At 35.7% G+C, this 22,162-nt stretch overlaps 1 protein-coding gene across 2 annotated transcripts; it reads left to right on the plus strand.

The window, feature by feature from the left end:
- LOC114526400 (calpain-7-like) lies at positions 1-8,751 on the plus strand. Of its 2 annotated transcripts, none has more exons than XM_028547991.1 (25): positions 1-263; positions 768-808; positions 986-1,102; positions 1,205-1,272; positions 1,350-1,475; positions 1,691-1,777; positions 2,346-2,408; positions 2,491-2,554; positions 2,749-2,834; positions 2,942-3,035; positions 3,512-3,622; positions 3,904-3,939; positions 4,023-4,140; positions 4,304-4,413; positions 4,660-4,710; positions 4,827-4,920; positions 5,005-5,104; positions 5,505-5,551; positions 5,658-5,749; positions 5,870-5,945; positions 6,328-6,464; positions 6,933-6,995; positions 7,116-7,261; positions 7,681-7,764; positions 8,226-8,751. In XM_028547991.1, the coding sequence occupies exons 1-25, from the start codon at positions 50-52 to the stop codon at positions 8,365-8,367; spliced, it is 2,367 nt and encodes a 788-aa protein (XP_028403792.1). In that variant the 5' UTR covers positions 1-49; the 3' UTR covers positions 8,368-8,751. The 2 variants fall into 2 exon arrangements, with proteins under 2 accessions (XP_028403792.1, XP_028403793.1); XM_028547992.1 differs by having other exon boundaries at positions 7,681-7,750.
- The last annotated feature ends 13,411 nt before the right edge of the window (positions 8,752-22,162 follow it).

Genomic DNA, 22,162 nt, shown 5'->3' on the forward strand with positions numbered 1-22,162 from the left:
ACCAGGCGAATCGGGTGTATAACTTCCTGTAAACAATCGATCAAAAATTATGGTGGACATTCAGTCATTATGTGATGATGGTGTAAAGTTTGCCACAGAAGCGGTTAAATATGACCAAGCAGGCGACTTCGAACAGGCAATATTCTTCTACTCAGAAGCTTCTGATGCACTTTTGAAAGCTTGGTGCGAGGACAACAGTTTAAATGTTCGATTAAAAGTAGAAAAGTATATTGAAAGAGCCGAGGAATTGTATCAAAGTAAAGGTAATAATGTCAAACTTGTTCAAGCATTTCCTATATTGTTTTATACAATATGTTTCGGAAGCGCACATCGTTTAAATGTTGAATAAATTAGATCGGATCGGCTCAACTGAAAATTGAAGTTACGATCTTAGCAAATATGTAACAAGTTAATATAGGTTTAATTCCATTCCATTTAATATCTGTATTTAATAACCTCCCCCCCCCAATTTCAAAGTTACAAGTTTCCCAACGATGCACCCCAAGAATGTTTTTGCTTCCTATGAAGAATTCCAGGATTCTATAATGTTGGATGTTTACTAGATTAGTTATAATTATAATCATGAAATTGCACTCAGTGGTTTGGAAATGTTAATCAAACAATTAACATATTTTTGCATCTAAAATTTGTATGCAAACCATTCAGCAAATGTCATGGAACGAAATATCATGGTTTGATAAGTAGTGGTTTGAATATTCGTTAGCAATCATTGGCTATATACACTATATATATTTATGTATTATTAGGTAGTGATGATGTGAAGAAACCTCTAAAATCATCACAACAAGTAAGTTATCGCTAAAAATTGCCAAATTGATCAGCTATGAAATGAGTTTGAATCTCAAACTAGGGTCCCTTACATGCATATGATTTGAAAAATTCTGAATTTTACAATGTATTTTACAAAGTTTAATTTTAACACAGGTTTTCTGTTGAAGATGTTTTCTCTTGAACATTTCTTTAGAAAGATCTCGAAAAGGCACGTTTCTTCTTGCAACAAGGCCTAGCAGAGGATGAGAAGGGCCGAAAAGATGAAGCCATTCCTTTGTATACAGATGCAGCAGAAATTTGTCTGAAAGCTGTATGTCCACAACACACAAATATTAATAAAATAGAATTCTATTGCATGTATTAGTACACATCAGTTTAACTTAACATATAAATATATGGGATTCATTTGTAGTGCAAAGGATTGGAAGACAAAGATCTCCAGTCCAAGCTGCAATCCTTAGCACTGCAAGCTGTTGAAAGGTGAGAAATTATTTATTATATTAGAGTAGATTTAATTAAATACCACTATTACTAATACTTAACATTTCTCAATATAGAGCTGAAGCAATTAAACAACTATCTCCCACAAAATCAAATGCTCACCTAGCATCAGCTCTTCCAAAAACAAACCAAGACAAAGGGAAAAAGCCAACTCTTACAAGCAAAGAACTTGAAGTTTTAAAGTGAGTCCCTTAACAAACTTTGGTGCATATTTTTCTTTTCATGCACTGTTAAATACAACTTCAATAGGAGTACCTATTCAAAAAATAGCACACTCATTGAAATGACAATGTTCTAATACGACATTATATCCATATCAAATTTAAACAAATGTCTCTGTTTCATATATGTTAAGTCTTAATAATGTGAATGATAAAACATTTATACTTTTCTTCAGAAAAACATCATTTATCAATGGAAAAAAGTATCTGCCATGGCTTGATGTTGATGTATATGAAAAGTTTGGTTATCTTGATGTATTCAGGTAATATTAGATTTATTGCTACACTTTAGTGTCTGTCCTCAGTATCATGCACAATATTTGATCAATCATGGATACCTAATGTCATTTAATCATCATCATTAGCTAGAATATAAGGTGTCTATCATCATCACCAATGAAATAGGGTGTCTATCATCATTACCAATAAAATAAGGTGTCTATCATCATTACTAATAAAATAAGGTGTCTATCATCATTACCATAAAAATAATAAGGTGTCTATCATCATTACCAATAAAATAAGGTGTCTATCATCATTACCAATAAAATAAGGTGTCTATCATCATTACCAATAAAATAAGGTGTCTATCATCACTACCAATAAAATAAGGTGTCTATCATCATTACCAATAAAATAAGGTGTCTATCATCATTAGCAATTAGGTGTCTATCATCATTACCAATAAAATAAGGTGTCTATCATCATTACTATCAAAATTTGTGTTCCTCATTGGGCTGAATGATCTTGCAAGAAAACATTTTGTTTATCTGTACATGTACAGTGTACGAATTTTCCGGTCTTTCATCTCGTTTGATGTGCTTCTTTCAGTGATCCTGATGGAAACCTACCGCTTTCAGTTAAACAGAAAGATAGATTTGCAAAATGGGTTCGGTACGTAACATATCTTATAACATAGCTTTACGTACGTGAATCATTTCTGTGCATATTGAGGCCCAATTTCGTTTTCTTCCAGACCAAGCGACCTGACTGATGACCCAAAAATGATTTATGCTGTCTCAAGTTTAAGTATTCGTCAGGTACGCTGTTGATGCATGCATGTTAAACAAATATTACTATATTACTATAGCTTCCTTATTCCGTTCCTACATAAGGATACAGGAGCTGATATATCGGCTAACACGTTGACAATTCAGTCTTTTAATAAAAAAGCTCGCCATTAGAATACTGGTTGGTTTAAACATCCTATTTCATTTCATCTTATCTCTTTTAGACTGTTGTTACAGACTGTTCCTTCGTTGCATCATTAGCTATTTCTGCCGCATACGAAAGGAAATTTCGTAAACGTATAATTACAAAGTGAGTTCTATTTAAAAGCGATAAGATTTAGAAGTCAGAAGTGTTTTTTTAGCTTAATTGCGCCCGTGCAGATCTCACAATACTATCATTTTCATTTATTGCCTTAGGATTATATTCCCACAGAACAGAAACGGAGAGCCAGTCATAAACCCGTCGGGAAAGTATATGATAAAATTATGGGTAAATGGTGTTTCTCGAAAAGTACGTATTGCGCCATATAACATTCATGAAATAATTAACTCAAGGGACAATTTTTGCTGATATTGTTTTTAGTTTTCGTATAATTAAAGTGACGTATTTTTTGTAAGAGTGAAGGGTGTTATAAAACGTCGTAGGCTGAGGCCGTATCAAGCCTGTTTAGCTTTAAACAGTGCATAAATCAAAATTAAATAACACTCTTACGTCTCTCTTGAATGAGTTAACTTGAATATTATTCACGAAATCGTTGTACTAAGGTTAATAACTAACAGTTGAATAAAGCGATAGATTTGCTTTCTATTTTGAGCTTAACCACCGTTTAGGCTAAACAGGCTTGATACAACCGGCCCCTGGTTTACAGGAGAACTGTTTGAGCTACAAATTTATATAATATACGGTTTAGGATACAAATGTCTGTATACTTGTCGAGGGATTGCATTGCGTTGTTGACGAATTTAATTTCTATTTTTTTCGTATAGGTAATTATTGACGACAAATTACCATTAGGTGAAGATGGTCAGTTGCTGTGTTCCTACTCTATGAACAAAAATGAAATGTGGGTTAGCCTTATTGAAAAAGCATATCTGAAGGTAAATGAATTGAAAATGTTCATAATTTAATTGGCTTATGTTGTTGCAGTAAGCAAGTTTAGTAGTTTCAAATTGTTAGAAATGCATGCATGATTACATGCACGGTGTTTTTGAATGTCATTATAAATTTACTTGGTTCTCTCGAGAGTTTATTTAATTTGCGTATTTTTTGTGGCCCGTTATCCAATACGCGAATTTTTTCGCGCTGTGATCAAAATTAGGCGCAAAGAGTATATAATGTTGCTTTCCTCTTCATTTGCATCATACTGATTTTGTTTCAGGTAATGGGAGGATATGACTTTCCTGGCTCAAATTCAGTAAGTAGATTAATATGACTTTCAAGCTATTCTGCCACTAGTACTAATAATCATGTGATAAATTTGACATATATTTTTTCTAGAATATTGACCTTCATGCTTTAACTGGATGGATTCCAGAAAGAGTTTCAATAAAATTAGATAGCCCCGATTTCAATACGGATTCTTTATTTGATCGAATTTTTTCTGGATTACATCGAGGTAAAGTACGATATAATTATTCATCACGATACTTATAAGTATGAATATTTCTCCGCTATTTTTTTCTGGGATTGAAAGAGCCAACAGTCAATTTTATAGGTATACTTGATTGACAGATATTTTCAAAGCATTTCTTACAGAGTATGAATCTATTTTGATTCAGGCGACTGTTTAATAACAGCTGCTACTGGTAACTTGGGTGATGCCATTGCAGACCAAGCAGGCCTTGTTCCAACTCACGCTTATGCCGTACTCGACATTAGAAAAATCAAGGTATTTTTCATGTCCTCTTTTTAATATGTAGATCACCAACGCTAGTGATGTAGTCTTGGAATGCTAAATAATGCTAAGGGAAGAGGAGGCACCCGCAACTAGCCTCCCTCCACCACACCACTGTCCAACACCAAGTTTCCTAGAGCAAGTTGAATGTGTGATAGTTATATATCGATGTCTCCACACTGTTATCATTGGCATAAAAAATGCTGCACACTATGTACCTACATGGTACGATATTTTTAGAATTTCAGACTTCTTCAACTAAAAAATCCTTGGACACATTTGAGATGGAAGGTAAGTTCTTTATTTTGCATCAAGCGAATAACTTTGAAAACCTATATACCGCTTTGATCTGCATTGTAAATTCAATATTATAAAGTTGTTTTGTTTTATTTATCGGAATGTTGTAGGGAAATTTTTCTGAAAAAGACACTGAAAACTGGACTCCTGAATTGCAGAAGGCATTAAATTTCGATCTTAAAAGTGCAATCCGAGTCGACAATGGTAAGATAGACTAGAGTAATATAATGAAAATAAAGACGACAGATCGGTATCTCAAACTGCGCTGAAATGCATTATTATTTTTAGGTGTTTTTTGGATTGATTGGAAGTCTTTGTTACACTTCTATGACGTGTTGTACATTAACTGGAATCCAAAATTATTTACAAGTCGCTACGTCCTCCATTCGTGAGTATTACAATCTGATACACGATTCGATTTTTAACTTTATACCCATGCAAAGAGCATTCTCTTTTTCCACACGAAGGGGAGGTTAAATATACTCATCAACCAGCATATCACAATGGCATAGGTTTAATTCCTGATCTATACCTACGGTGGTTGATTCCTCTCAACTGTACGATTTAAGACTGGCTTTAAATAGTTTAATATTTATTCAATCAGGATCTAGTCTTATATAAAAAAGTTTAATGTCCCCATTTGAGTGAGTTTTGGCAGAACAAGGGTTTACGGGACCAGAAACACACTTTGCCTGTGACTATATATATAGTGTGAAATAGGTTTAAGAAATTTTCTTGCAATCTTGTGACGGCATACATCTATATACAAAGTTATTTTCGCAAACTAGGACGTGGAAATCTGCGGAAGGACCTGTAAGGGACGCATACAATTTAGGTAAGTCTGTTTTCTCATACTTTTCTGGGCATTCAATATGTGTATAGCTAGCTCACTTTGGAATATGTGTATAGCTAATTCACATGCACGTGCTGTTCCATTCCAGGGGAAAATCCACAGTATAAACTTCAAGTTAATTTTACCAGCGATCAGAATCCGGTCGTTTGGATCCTTTTAACTAGGCATATTTTGGATAGGGTGAGTGAAATCTTATAGCAACAAATACACATGCGTTTATTTGTGCTTGAATCCAGACAAAGAGAAATTATTTATAAGTGCTGTTCACGAATAATTATTTAAATTTTCTTCGTACCCAAGGACGACTTTGCAAACAACAAAGAATTTATTACCGTACATGTTTATAAAACGTCAGGGCAAAGGGTCTATTATCCAGGTGGGTAATCTTTTTACATTCTAACACACATCCATTTGTAGAAGGAAAGTAGGACGGTGCGTAATTTTGTACTAGCCGTCGGCACATCGACGTTTTGGATGGTTTTCATTTAATTGTAATTGTCGTGAACATGTCAAGGTGGTCGATGTATTAGAATATTGCTATCTGTATACAGTCTTCAGTGATATTTTACATACAGAAAATAATGACAAATTCTCATCAGTAATAATGACTTGTTCACGACAACTACGATTATGTTAAAACCATGTGAATGCAAAATAGGTACTTATATCTAATAATTCACGTCTCAAAAAAGAAAAAAAAATGGCAGCAAATACTGGCTATAAATATATATCGAATTTGTTCATTTCTTTTCATTTAGACAACTGTTATATCGAGGGTGTCAAGATCAACAGTCCTCATTATTTGGTTAAACTTAATCCCGACAAAACAACGAATACGTTCACTCTGGTGCTTTCACAGTACGAGAAACATAACGCAATACACTACACGTTGAAGGTGCGATCTTATTTGATTCAAAAATTCACAATTAACCCCGCTACTTTCATTTCCATGCATAGAACCCAATCCCTTCGGTTTGCACGTCGGCGGATTTTAAAGTCTGGAAACAAAGTATTTGCTAAAACGTACTGTTCAAAAATAATTCAGTCCAACTAGAGCCAGCGGATTCTCGTTATGTGCCGTTACCTCATCCTCTTTCCAAGGTTTTTCCGCGTATTTCATGATGCCTGCAATGTCTCTTTTTATTTTAGCGTATTTGGGTTTCTTTTTTGAAAATTGGCTTCAAAGATGGCGGCTATATGTAACCCTTAGTTATCATTCCAGTCTAAATAGAGTTCGCTGGGCCTAGCTCACGGGTGCCAAAAGCATCGTTCTGCGTGAAACATTGCTGGAGAAAGTGTTTGGTATACCATGTGCATGCACGTAGAATTTTCAATTGACTACACTGACATGTTTTTCCTATAGGTATTTTCTTCAGCTGAATTTAAACTCTCTCCCGTACCGAATCCCTATGTTTGTCACAAACAGGTTCGTATGTTTAGCGAATTGAGTTTTGAAAACCTTTTTGGTATATTTAATATAGTAGCTTTGAAAACCTTTTTGGTGTATTTAATATAGTATATACGTTCGTATTATCCTCATTTATAGGAAACTGGAGAATGGAAAGGGATTACTGCAGGCGGTTGTCCCAACTATCCCGAAACTCACAAGAACAACCCTGTGTATTTCTGCGAACTGGAAGAGTCTGCGCCTTCTACGACACTTAGCGTTCTCGTCAAAGTGCGTGGACCAAGGTAGGTGTTTCAGATTGATAGCAGATTTTCTTCGATATCTCATAGCGGGAGGCCCGGGTTAACGGAGCGGTAAATACTTACGTGGTGTACCTACAAGATAATTTACTTATATTGTGATATCACCATGCAAAATTACAAGAATATGAAACAGTATATTTTTACTACATGCAAGCCTCTTAATTAACTATACACTTTGATGTAGTTAAAGGTAGTTAACTCCGAAATACACCATCTTGATGAGCTAATCCTAACATTAACGCCTGATTCTAAAAGCTCACTCATATGCACTAAAACTCGTTGAGTGTAGTGAGTATATGACTGCATGAGTGAGATTTTAGAATACAGCGGAAAACCCTAACTCTTTCAGTAATTATTAGCTCCCAATGATTGTCTGCTAACATCAAAGGATTACGTTATAGACAATATGCTGTTGGTTGCCTTATGATATCTTTGGCATCTTCAGGAGGATACCCAGTTTTCAAGAAATCAGTTGAGTCATACAGGTTTGTGTTAAGCCTTCGCTACACGGGCGATTTTGATCAGCGATTCCTTCTAACAGTGTTATTGTATTGAGCGAATTATGTACACCGTAGTGTACTCTATAAGCTTGTCAAAGTATTTTACACTCAATGATTACTATGCAGCGTACACTAGGGGGAGAAAATCGCCAGAGTTGCTGAATGGCAGGTGACGTCGTGATCCGTCATTATAGGCGCCATCTTAGGTGATATTAAACGTTTTTGCAATATGCTTTTGCTTTCAATGGAACGAACTGAACCTTGAGGCCAGTTGGCGTCTAATACTTTACCTTTTTCTTGCTTATTACGTAACGTTATGCCTGGCACCTTTGTTCGCCATCTTTCTGTACAGAACAGATTATCTGAGCGACTTCAGCCTAACCTTATTTCGAAAACTGCGTTGACGCAATTTCGTGTATATAACCCGCATATCTTTTCCTCCGTAGAACTGGGTTTTGTGTATTGGAACTTTCCGATGTACCTGCTGGCTCATACCACATTATTCCGTCAACATTTCGACCACAGTGTGAAGGTCCATTCATCTTAGAAGTTTCTTCATCTTCACGACTTACTCTACGAAGACTTTAAATAACGGAGAACTATAATATATATCACTATTTAGACTGTAATATATCATACGCAGCGGCAGCGTGTGCCGCAATTAACATGCGCATAGCAGTGATATAGCACAACTTCATTTTTTTGTTATCCAATGCTTATCTGAAGGATGTTTCTTAAAAGTTTAAGTCAGCAGGTATCTCTATAGCAATTAAGCAGTGGCTGGATGAAGCGGTCAAGATAATAGACACTTACTGTTTATGATTGCCGATTTACATTTAATTTTATATAACACCTTATTAGTATAATGTCTTTTAAATGGTCGTTTTTGATCACGTGGCATTAAATAGAAATTTCCATTTTACTGACCAGTCTAGCCGTGCAAATAGTTTTTTCCATTTCACGGTTGCTTTCACTGAATTATTATTATTAATTATTATTATCAATTATTATCATTGTTTCACTTTTATTATTAAGTTGATCTTTTTTGGTGTCATATAAACAAATAATGAATGTTTTCATTCGTGCAATGGTAAAAATATTTTCATTCGGTGAAAGATGGAGTGTTCCATTCAACTCAGCTTCACTTCATAAAAATATTCTTACCATTGCACTCATAAATATTCATTATTAGTATAATAAACTGCGGCGAACTACTGCTTGATCTCGCAGCTGATGGCAATGACATATGCTGGCCAAAAGAAACTTGAAGTTCTAACTTCTAAAATCCATTAAGCTTAATGAAATCATCAAATCGTCCTAATATATAAACCTATGGCACACGATAATTAGTGAATATGCTGTACCGTCAAAAACCTACCTGGTAGTCGATTGCTTAAAATTAGGGACGTTCTTAATATTCCTAAAAACATGATCAGGACTTTTTTTCACCAAGAGCATTCAAGTTGCACTAATTTATTAATGCTGTTCTGCATTTGCAAAATTCAAAAGAAAAGCATGCAAATATTCAGCTTGAGAACTGTTTAACTCTAAGTGAAAATTCACCCTAATTCAAAAATGCAAATGTTTGATATCTCTGGGGAAGAAAATAACTGACCAAACAACACATGCCGCCTAATTAATGCCTCACAACTCTGAAATCCATGGCTTTGTGAAATAATTATAATGGGAATAAATTAACAGTTCATGCTGGCGAAGCATTTGCTATGTTCAATTGTAAAGAAAGAGCAACTGAGGAAGCGGTGGAACGGAGTTGATCCTTGAGAAGCTGACATTGTCGAATGCAGGTGGCTCATCTTGTGCAATTGAAGGTACAGATCAGGGCCATAGTTAGACCGCTGAATTTGGGGGTGAGAGTTACAGCTCTAGTACAGGTATATAGCATTTGTACGATGTCTTTGGTGATAGCGTCCTTGGAGCTTTGGCGATGAAATATGTTATACATATTTTTATCTGCCCTTTTTATTAACAAAAGTGCCCCTGGAAGCTGGTGCCTCTCAATCTCTTGGATGCTTCCTACGCCCCTGAACAAAGTTGTTCTGATTGTACATCTGTCTATAACTTCCCGTAAACCCCTTTCATTGAAATAACTGCCTGTTTGAAGTTCATAAATAATACTGGTTCTCATATGCTTCATTTATTATAATTGAGAATATTCCACCAGGCTACTACATGTAAATTGTAATTTTATCAAACTAATAATAAAGGATATATACTGCAACGCTACATAATTTTTCAATTTGCGCACAATCAGCAACGATGTTCGGCCTAGGGCCTTATCAAAGGTCTCAGAGCAAATTCGGTTGTTCCAACCCACTTGTCTTCAGATGATTTGAGACGCCAATACTTGGCAGTGATAGGTTGAGGCAAGTCATAAAAGATCATTTCTCTTTGCACAGGCGAAGGAATAGTTCGTGCCTAAAAGGAAGCATTACATTACACACGTGCTTATTTGTTTGTAAATAGTACAACATAGTTCACATAATGCACATTACACCTGCTTAAACTAAAAGCTTTTAAGCTTATATCTGTACTATTATACCGCATCATTGTCTGCAGTGGCGTAACTAGAACGATAATTGGGGAAGGGGTGTGGTGAATATTCATATATTCAGTTTTGCCCGACGAATTTCTATTGTAAGCTATTGCAATTACAAAAGAAATCCGTAGGGCAGAACTGGATAGATGAATATTCACACCCCCCCCCCCCCCCCAATTATCGTTCTAGCTACGCCACTGATTGTCTGTGCCATAACTCTCGTCATGACACGATTATTATCTTTCTAGTGAACATGCTGTACCGCCAAATACCTACTGGCTAGTCGTCTTAAAATCGAGGGCGTTCTTAATATTCCTAAAAACATGATCAGGGTTGTTTTTTCGCGCCAAGAGTATTCAAGTTGCACTAATTGATTAATATATTATTCACTAATTTATTAATTTATAATGCCAAATAATGTCAAAATTCAAAAAGGAAAACATGCAAATATTCAGCTTGGTAACTATTTAATTCTTAAATATGTTAGAGCCGAAACCAGGATTCATGATTAAAGTTTCAGACGTTCTCTGGTTTAAAATATTTATTTCTTTAAGCTGCCAGTCTGCAGCCTTCGACGGGTAATTACAATAATAAAAGCGTCTACTAGAGTGCCAATTGCAAAAACAGGGTTTAATTTGGATTACATGTGATATTATTATGGAGGTGATAAAATAAAGCCACTCTGCCCACCTATGTATAAAAATATTAACATGAGTGTTTTTTGACTAAAAAGCGATATTGTTCTCGTAATTGCTTAGAATTGTTATCTGCGTTTTTCGTGATTGCGGTGTGCCAGGATTCTAAAATCGCTCGCTATTGAACTCTAAGTGAAAATTCACCCTAATTCAAAATGCAAATGTATTAACATCTCGGACTCGCACTGATTGCGTGCGAGTTATGATTGTATAGCCAACTACAGGGACCAGGGTGTATAAAAAAACTTCCCGACTCCAACTTCAACTTAAATATTCAAAAACTCCAACTTAATAATTTCATATGTTCGCTTCGATTCAATAACAAAAGATCGTAGGCTCCAGGGAATTATTGAGGTTGCGCTTTTTGATAACCCTGTATATATGTAACCTGCTTGCAGGCTAATCTGTATTTCAACCTCCCCCCCCCCCTCTATCCTAATTTACTTCGACAGGCCACTTCGTGATGTTTCGAGTCAAAGGACTCCCTAATTTCTTTTTGATAAATATGTTTTGGTATCAGTTCGTTTCGTTATAACTTCACCCAACGTCTATTTTGGGGATAATTCCCGCTTGGGAATTCGCTGGCTACAATATAGTGGTAGGATTCTATATGATATGAATCATACCACATGTACGTTCAATTATTACTCAGAAAAAAAATTGACGGACTACCTTTAGCCAAATTCTGTCATCAAAAGAATATTCCACATCCAGTTGACCATATCCTCGCAAGACGCCATGACCCCAAGATGGTATAAAGCCTCCAGCCACTGTAAAAGATGTCACGTAAACGGGTCGACTGTAAGTAGCTTGAATGTAGTTCCCGGCCGCTTCGTTTTCGCTTCCCCAACCACCAGTGTCTATTCTACCGTCAGTTAAATCACGTGATGTGACACGATAGAGTTTGTTAAAGTAACCACTTTGGGCTACGGAGTAGCTATTTAGTGTGTATATCTCCATATTTATTCCCATCTAAAAACAAACATTTTAACATATGATTGTATTGATCTATTAAGTTTAATCAAAGTTAAATCTCCCGATTTGCATTAATGCATAGACTGTACGTTCGTACTATAGAACCCAAATAAAGCTGTTCAGACCTAAATTTTTATACATACAATGGTTTTCAAATATGAATTGATCAAAATTACGATCATTAATCATAATTCATATAAACGCCATATACCTTTCCACCAGGCTGTCCTTTACTTCCTTTCACGCCCTGAAAAATTGAATATAAGCGGGTAAGCATTTTCATCTTCATGCATCTTCGACAACAGCAAGTCGCTCTCAAAAAATTTTCACCTTTCTGCCTTCAGGTCCTTTTAGTTCAGATGGATCACCCTGTTAATTATAAGTAACATTGCTGAATCAGTATATATTATTCTCTTATTTGCCTGCATGACTGCAATTAACAAAAATTCTTGTAAATAAAACTTGTATTAGGCTCGGTTTCGATAGCATGAACAATCGAGACAATCAAGTATATAAATGCATATGCATGACTGTCGGGATTTTTTAAACAAAAGAAGCCCTCGCGGTGTTGTAAAGGCTAAATTTTGGTTACTGGACCAAATGGAAAATTTGCGATCTTTTAGGTGGGAAGGAGAGGTTATCAAGGAAATCAAGGTCCTCGATCTCAGAAAACACTTAATATTGGAGGGTATTTACAAAATGAACGAATATTGCATGGGTCGACAAAAAAGTCGGTAAAATTGCATTCTTTCGCCGATGGGAATTGGACGTTTTGCTTTTGAAAATTTGTTAAGCAAGGCTTTGAAATGCTAATTATCGCTGAAAAAAGAAATGCAAATTTATCGCAAACTTTTTCTTATGCAAAATAAGCGCTTTCTTCATTGAATTAAGTTTGCATTATATCTTTCGTCTTTGGGTGTCACTTCAACTGATTCCCATAAGCGGGAAATTTTGATTTCAAGCAACCATTTTTAGCAGACGAAACTTATAGTTATTTCTGGCCGTATTGATATACGAAAGATTTAATCGAAAACCTCATAGGCTAGTCTTTATTGCCATATAAAAATTAAATCATTCACTGTAGTATTTTATATACAGCAGTCTGTCAAAGTTGAATTTCAATTTTTTTTATACACCCAATATATCATTTGTAAAATCGTATTGCTTTATAAGTTACCGGATCTCCCGTCCAACCAGAATCACCTCTTTCACCCTATAAGAAACAAGACTGAAGTCACTCATAGGTAATTAGCTTTTCTCCCTTAAGGCGCTGTTACACCATGCAATTTCAGTCCTTGCAACTTGCAATGCAATTATAATTTTGAGGGATATTAATTAGTAAAGAGTGTTCGAAATGCTAAGAAAACGTTAGCAGATCGTAAGAAATGTTCGTATTTGACAACTTTAGATGCCTCAGGAGTAGAATTGCATTGCAAGTTGCAAGGAAAGCTGCATAGTGTAACACCGCCTTTAGGGTCCTTTATTCAGTTTTAGCGACACTTCAGTATAATACTATAACTGAAGCATGCAATGTGAACTTGCATGGGAAAAATGTCTTTTGAGTGAAGCAAATATATATCATAACTGTATTGGTGTAGTTCACTATTTTATGTCCTTTAAACATGCAAGGAAATTGCAATGCAAATTATTTATCAGCCATTTTTTGTTGATTTTGTTATTTTTGTACGATTCTAAGATGCGTCACGCTGGATATATGATCAGTGGTAATTCAATTACGAATAGTGACTTATTCTCAGGCTTATTTAAAAATTAGTCAGTACATAATTATATACTATTGTTTACAGACCTGGCATGGAAATGTTTTCCCGGCTGCAGCCCCTAGCTCTCATATATACATGAACCACAATAACGATATAGCTACATTATAATGATTTTAATACCTTTTCACCAATCGAACCTCTTCTACCATCTATACCTGTTTCTCCCTACCAAATAAATATTTACATTTTTGGGAGACATTCCGTGGAACAATTACTGGTGGGATGAAGACGTTTGGGTTTACTAAAATATTTTCAGAAACACAATTTCCGAGTTTAACGTTGGGATTTCAGAAGACGTCAAACTGTTTGGTTTGCCGTTCACGCAGTGTCGGGGCAAAGCGACTGAGCGAGGCAACGTCAAAACACCCTTCCTGTCACAATATAATGGAAATAATATTGTTTCGAAACAAACCTTTTCACCAATAAATCCTGCAATTCCCTATATAAGATAGAGATATCTTACTTTCTGAAATTTATATTTCAATATTGTAACACCACGATCGTTTTCAGCCGTGATATAGATGCATGAGAGGACAGCAATTAAACCGTAATAATATTGATACAAATCTTCAAAGCCCATTTAAAGAGCAGGAATTTTTTCCGCCATGACGAAGGGAAACAAGGATAATATGCTCATTTCGCTATTCGTGACAAAATCAGTTAAAATGTGGTGTTTACAAGCGTTTCTAGTCCAGTTTGATTGACAACTTCTAAACAAGTAAACCCTTATATTACCACTATACTTAAAATGAATTTCATTAAACACAGAACCCCAAACTCAAATTTTGATACATCAGGCACAATTCGGCATTTTACTAAAAAATATGTAACGAGATATTAGTTGCATGTTGAAAACCTGGAAACAAAAACACGAAAATTAGCATATTTATTGCAATCACTACAAGGCTACAAGCTTCGCCTGCTCGCAACTTTTTATATATTTCCAAAACGTATTGTGAGACTGAGTTTGTCGGCATAGATAGATATACGTAATGCAATAGCTTAAGTTCGTTCAATAGCTCGTGTTTACTTCCAAAAAGCTCAATACTATTCTATAGCCAATAGCTACTATTCTCAATCGAACCGCGGTACTTTTTCGGGAAACCTGGTTATCCAGCTATAGGACCATATCACACAAGGCCGGGGAATAAGACTCTCAATCACGCTTCTACTTCGCTGCTCTTGAGAATTTAATCTTTTACCTTCTCGCCAGGATCTCCGGGGAGCCCATCTCGTCCTGAAAGTCCGGAGTTACCCTGAAAATTGAAACTACTGTAACACTTTGTATGGTATTCGTGTATAGATTTCCAACGCGAATAACAGTTTTTAGGGTATATAACGACGTACACAATGAAATAAGAACTACCTGCATGATCATTTGTATGATCCAATTCACTTCTGACGTATGGAATGAAATCAGATTATTGATAAAGCAATACTGCGTGGGTTTAAGTTGATTTCCTGCCCACATACATTGCAAGTCAACAGACAATAAAACATACATTAGAAGTGAATTGGTCCAACAAAATTGATCGTGTGCACTGACCTTAATATATATATAGTTCATTGGTTGAGCTGCTCGAGCAAATAGATACAATTTATAGTTTCTCCATGGTAACATTCGAAAGATTAGTCACATGTAAACCGCCCATTAATTGTAATTTGACCACCACCTCCTTACCCGTTTGTAAGATTTATGTACCCAATAGTAAGAACCTCTTCGACCTGCATTACCCTAAAAATATATTAAGGAAATGTGGCGGGTGATCAGAAAACGAGGAAAAGGACTGGAACTAGTTGTCTAATAAAGATCCATTTTTCGGTTTAAACAACTTGTATCGTTTGAAATATACGGTATATTTCAGTGTCACATTTATGGCAGAGCTATATAGATTCATGCATAACTAAACATGTTAATAACAAAGTTCAGTTGACTAGTTTCACAATTCAAAGAATATTAACAAAAGATATAATCAATTAAATAACTGCGAAATGGATCGATAGGAAGGGCCCCTCTGAGCCGTTGACAGGTTGACCACGAGATAACGTGGTTTTAACGTCTGTTTAATGCTGGATGAGAGTTGTCACAAGTCACGCACGTCAAAAAATTATATCTCTACCTTTTCACCAGGTGGACCCGGTCGACCATCTTTCCCATACACCAGTTTCAGCGTCTGTTAAGAATTGATTGCATCAGCAAGAATGCAGAATTGAGATTTATCGGGAACTGGTGGAACTATATACGCGTGCAAATGTGTTATATAATGTGTACAGTATAAGTATATATTAAGATATACAACAACTCCAATGAAGATTCTTCAGTCAAAACTACAGTCGTTCGCGCAGATTCCAATGAAAAATGTAGTTATGAAAAATATATATATTAGCACTATTATTTACGACTGTTCTGATAAAAAACACTCGGCAAAGGCCCTGCCTGGGTCAGTTGTATTTTTTGAGCTTTGAGTTTAAACGATCAAGCGAACACCACGGAACCAGAAAGAAATAAGCAGGTGGTTAAAAATTCAACTCTATTTTTTGTAATCAAACTTTTTAAATTAATATTTGTCGTATAGCTAAGCGTATAGCTGAAATGCGTTTGCATGGAAAAGTGCAATTCTCTGAATATACTCACGTCAGCCCTCTCTACACAAACAATGTTCTTCTTAGTCGAGTTTCTCGATGTAGCAAGAGCAAACGTTATGAACGCTAGCAAAAGGAACAGCATGGTCACAGATTTATTCATAGTTGATCTTTGTCTGTAGACGATTAAGAGCACCACACTAACTGTAGTTACGTTTTACTGGAAGAATTATTGGCATAAGGTGTCATATATATGTCATAACGTAGCATCGTAATCTTCCGGTTGGCATTTAATTTCTGCTGACAGATGAAGAGTTTTGGTTTTCGTCACCGCAACTCGAGGGTCGGGGGTCGTGGGTAAGATCGTCGGATCAAATTTTGATTAGGTTTGAGTGTGAGTTAAACGAACGCAGTTCAGCACTCGAAATTAACGAACTGAATGAATTGAAACAGTAAAGCGGGTTGGTAATATTTTCCTAAGACTAGTGATTAATGTCACAGCGACGAATTTTCTCAAATACATGGGTTCCCAGTAGACGTTGATCGTGTCTGCACTCTGCAGCATTCACTAGCGTTTCAACCAAAAGCCTTCGTCCGAAAGCACTAATGCCAGGTCGAAGTTCGAGAGGTTTCGCAATTAAATGGCTTGAAACATCCGAGAAGAGTCAGACTATTACAGTATTACTATGAACTTAAACAGTTAATACATTTTTGCCGGCAAAAATTGAAAAATTTTCTGCCCTCTATACTTTGACTCCTCGACTTCACACGTCGACTTAACCTCGATTCTCGACTTGTTTCACTCCAGCCTCGACCTTAACCCAAATTCCAAGAAAGAACGTGAATGGGAAGAAATTCACGTTCATGGGAAGAAATTACTCATTGTGCTTATGTGCATTCATAATGCAGCAATATAATTAGCCATTGACGTCGTAACCCATTTATCGTAACCCGCTTGTGGTATATTTACTTGGCTTGGAATCCCGTACAGTTGCGGTCATTTAAAATATTTTCCTATATACTAAAAAAGGGGCGTGGAAATGTTGCAAGATCTACCTTTTTTTCTCCGCGGAATGTGCAATTATGAATCTTAGATTCTAATTGACACCATGCATTACTCAATACTAAATAAAGGCCAGACGCAAAGTGCATGATTCTGAATTAGTTTTTACAGGGTGTACCCCCAAAAACTATTGAAATCATGCATTTTGAATGCCGAAGCACCCCCTGTTTGCACCGACTAATTTATGGCATGTCTATACATGCATGATATGAGCATGCAGGATACAGCAAAATTTGTTTGTACCAAACAAAGTTGCGTTAAACCCCACGAGCAAAATTTGGTAAAATTTTATCAAAATCTAAACAGTGTATGTGATTTAAATAGTTTTGGGTTTATTGGGTACATCCTTTACTTATATAATAACAATGCTCTTAAATTTTACTTGCTTTCTTTTTAGAGAATAATTCAGTATAAAATAATTGAGTATGTGACTGGTTATAGCATTATTCTAAAATTTAAACGAATATTTCCCAACTGACAAAAGATACGAGGTTGCAGTACATATACATGCTGTCAGGAACTGTTGAATATTATATCACTATATAGGCCTTCCAGCCTAACAGTACCATATTTAAAATCGTATTTTCATGCATCGATCATAGTAGGTTAAGACTTAATATAAGTTGTGAGTGCAGAAATGCGCGTGAATCATATTTTCTAGGGTCGAAGGGCTCAAAGTCAAATATATAGTGTGAGGGACGAAGTATTGTATGGTATATATATATATATATATATATTAGTTTTATATCAGCAGCGCATTAATGCCTTCGCATGCAAAAATAAAAAATCACGCGAATATAATCCTGAATTAACTAGGGTTGATCGCATTTTGTTTCGTACTATGAGTGAAAATTGTTTTTAGATTTTCAAAAAGTAAATTGTTATTTTGAATTGGCTATTATATAGCGATATTTGTAATAATCACCATATAGAGATGGTATATATCACGCAATAGTAATTTAAAAAGAATGATGGATATATACTCGCGAACTTTTCAACCCAACGCAGATCGAGGAATATGACCAAAGTAATCAATTTAATCAAGTATCATCTCGGAAATATGTGCGACCTTTGACTTCAGATTTACGACAATCCATGCACCCGCAAAACAGGCCTTAATTCGGAAACAGTAAACAACTCAGACGTGATGTGTTAACATAACTACATCAGCACCGATGATGCTGCTTAATCGCATTATTTTTTTTAATTAAACACAAGCGACCTGATCAAAACAAGCGACCTGACTGCAAAACAATTAAAAGGAACGCGTTTGTGCTCGATCATTATCACGTTGTCATCCACGATGGAGCTTGTACTAGTGCAGTTTCTTTTGATGATATTTGCGTTTCATGAAGCGGTATCAGACGACATAACGAAAAACAATATCGTTTGTGTCGATAAAGACGAGGTTTGTATTAATACATGTCCTTATTTATTTAAAAATGATTTTGAGCTTCTAAAAGACTTTCGTTAAAACCCTGATATTTAATTGTCGAGAAAATATGTAATAATGATGAAGAATTTCCGAAGAAGATAATCGCGTAAATATGTTCATTTGCATGAATTATAACTGAATAGAACTGAAATTCGACTATATTCCCAAAAATCAAGTGAATTCAGTAGAAACTAATCGCAAAAGACTAATGTAAATGCAGCAAAGTTGTTTTTTTAATCTTTTTACACAGATAATGAGATCTTTGAAAGGAAGAGATGGTCCTGTCGGTCCACCTGGTGAAAAGGTGAGGAGTTGTACGTGATATACTATTATAATCATGAATACTGATATAATATATATAGATCTTCTACATCTTGCACATTCTGCATAAGGCGTACCCGTTGTCTCGAAAGATTTACTAAATAAAAGAAGAAAAGATGAATTTCAACTCAGCGGCATATTTATACATCCAAACATGTAGAGAATGAAATTATTTTTTTCTTAATATACCTTATTGCAATTTATATATAGGGTAATCGAGGTGTATATGGGGATGATGGATTCAAAGTAAAACAAGTATGCTGTTAAATTCTCATTAAGACAGCTTTCTATCAATTCTGATTAAAATAACTTTATGGAAGCGTACGTGTATAGGAAATGTGCAACTGGAAAGTTATAGATTCCGGTTAATCGTGCGAACAAATATGTTCATAAATGTATTGACCCTATATATGTATAGGTCGAAATGCCAGTTATATTTACATGTCACGTCGATATATAGCTAGCGTGCGACCATGAAACAACGACTAAACGCAATGCATTTTTTATCTTTTTTTATAGGGCTGGCCAGGTTTTCATGGACGAGATGGAAGTCCTGGGAGTAAGGGCATTAAGGTATGGTGTGAAACTAGAAAACTATGAAATACAACTCCTTCATCTACGGACGACAATTGGCAACGGTTCCGTGTTTGTTTTAGGGCGACCGTGGAAGTCCCGGATCTCCTGTAAGTAATTAGAACTTTATTGTGTGAGCTATATAAAGTATATATATGAAACGAAAATTTAGCCGTTAACATGATTCCCTCTTTACACGGTCGAAAATGAATTTTAACATTCTCTCCAATAAGAAAATTTTCAAACTGATAAAGAAGAATTCAGCAAATGGTTGCATGTAAGCACTTTTCAAGTGTATTCCCTTGATACTTCGATCAGTAGATAATTTATATTTCTACATGCAGGGATGGCCTGGCAAAGACGGTATGGACAATAAAAAACGAGGTGAAAAGGTAATAATAAGTTTTTTTTCATGTCCCTTCTCGTGCGCCCGTGCACCCCCGGGAAATCTGCTGTGCTTTTTATAATACGATTGTTTACGCATTTAGGGTGATAAAGGTTATTCGGGAGAGAGAGGCGGAGATGTAAGTATCCAGCTTTTCATGCGGGATTTAAGTTATTCTCCCTAGTCCACGCGTAGGGTAAATATATATATATATATATATTATATATATATATATATATATATATATATATATATATATATATATAATGATTGCATAATTGTTCTTTAACTTTAGGGTGACTTCTTCGACGGAGATACAGGCAGACCGGTAAACCAAATTTGAAATATTTGCAGAGTAAATAAAAGTGAATAACACTGATTATCATATAGCCACAAAAAAGATAATAAATCATAATGGTGCATGCATGCGTAGCCATAGCAAAAATATCATTTGCTTTCATAAAAGGCTACGTACTCAGTGTAGTTCTAACACTCAACTCTTCTCACGTGTTAGAGACACAAGAACATCACGCTATATAATTCTATATATTTAGGGCGATGTTGGAGACCCAGGATTACCAGGTGACCAGGTAGGAATTCAGGGCATGTTAACTTTTAGAACTCTTGGCCTAAAAAGTTAAAATTTTCATGCGTTTGATTTCCTTACCCAAATGATAGATTACGGATGAGATATGGAGGACTTTATTTAATGATTTCTATGTTTCGGAAAGTGGTTATTTTGACAACCTGTATCATGTGACATCACATGAGTTGACTGATGGTAGACTCGATACTGGTGGTTGGGGAAGCCAGACAGCAAAAAGGGGAAACTTTATTCAAGCAACGTATTTCCGTCCTGTTTACGTTACATCAGTCACAATAGCAGGAGGTTTTATACCCTCTTGGGGTCATGGCACTAGAGAAGAACATGGCTCTATGGATTTAGAATATTCAGTAGATGAAAGAACATGGAGAAAGGTGATAATAAATAAAGCTTCTATCTTAAATCCTCATTTCCTATTTAAATTACGAATTTACGTACATTGCTTTCTAGATTTCCAAACTGAACACTCCGTCTGATCAGGAAATGGTCACCCGTTTTCTTACAACACCTGTCACCGCGAAGTATTGGCGTTTGATTTCCACAGAGAATAAATGGGTTGGAACAACAGAGTTTGCCTTGAAACCTTTGGTGTTGCCATCAGAAGTGTAGAGATGAAAATTGAAAAATGAAAGGAGAAATCTGCGCTTTTTATTCAAAGTTTTTTTTTCATTATTATACTGGCTATAAAGGACTTGCTATCAAATAAATAGTTATACTTAATTGTAATTCGCACCCAAGGTGGAACGTAGTAGTAATAAGCTTTACTGAATAAAACAGTTATATATGTTCATTGCAAATGTCGTCATTGTAAATATATACATGTTCCCTCATTGAATATGGTTCGAATGAGAAGAGGTGCCCCTCCCCCCCCTGCTTGATAAGTGATTTTTACTTCAGCACTCATTAGGAGCTTGCAGTGTCAAAGCAATATTTAGTTTATTGTTAAGCATCGTTTAACAAAAGGCAGACCTCGACATCTTTGTGATTATATGCTGTTCTTTTTAAATTTTGTAAGCATATACTTAGCACGCTAAAATTAGGTTAAGCTACCTCTTTATAACACCCTGTATAACCAACTGAAAGGACTATATAGGACACTCGATTTGGTACATAACCAACGTACTCAGTTTACCTATATATACCACCTAATTAATCCTGATGCGCATGCAAATAATTGCGCTATTTTGTTTGGTCTGTATGAATAACCCGCGGACCCGCATAAACTCAGGCTGGGCCTGCATGTGCCATGTGCGACTGTTCCACGCTGAAACTTTGAGTCCAATGTTGATATCTTTAACTGACACACTGCACACAGATCGTTAACTATCCTTGAAACAATGGCTGTTTCGTCTGCGCTCATGAGAACAGAGACATTTTGTGTCCTGATTTGAAGTTTGATTCAATCAGTCAG

Source organism: Dendronephthya gigantea, unplaced genomic scaffold (assembly GCF_004324835.1).
Source record: "Dendronephthya gigantea isolate DGI-Jeju-01 unplaced genomic scaffold, DenGig_1.0 000038F, whole genome shotgun sequence".
NCBI classification, from domain to species: domain Eukaryota; kingdom Metazoa; phylum Cnidaria; class Anthozoa; order Malacalcyonacea; family Nephtheidae; genus Dendronephthya; species Dendronephthya gigantea.

Coding starts and splice junctions, on each gene's coding strand:
- LOC114526400 (XM_028547991.1), top strand. CDS start 50: ATGGTGGACATTCAGTCATTATGTGATGATGGTGTAAAGTTTGCCACA. Junction 2,555..2,748: donor CAAGTTTAAGTATTCGTCAG/GTACGCTGTTGA, acceptor TATCTCTTTTAG/ACTGTTGTTACAGACTGTTC. Junction 5,105..5,504: donor AGTCGCTACGTCCTCCATTC/GTGAGTATTACA, acceptor TTCGCAAACTAG/GACGTGGAAATCTGCGGAAG.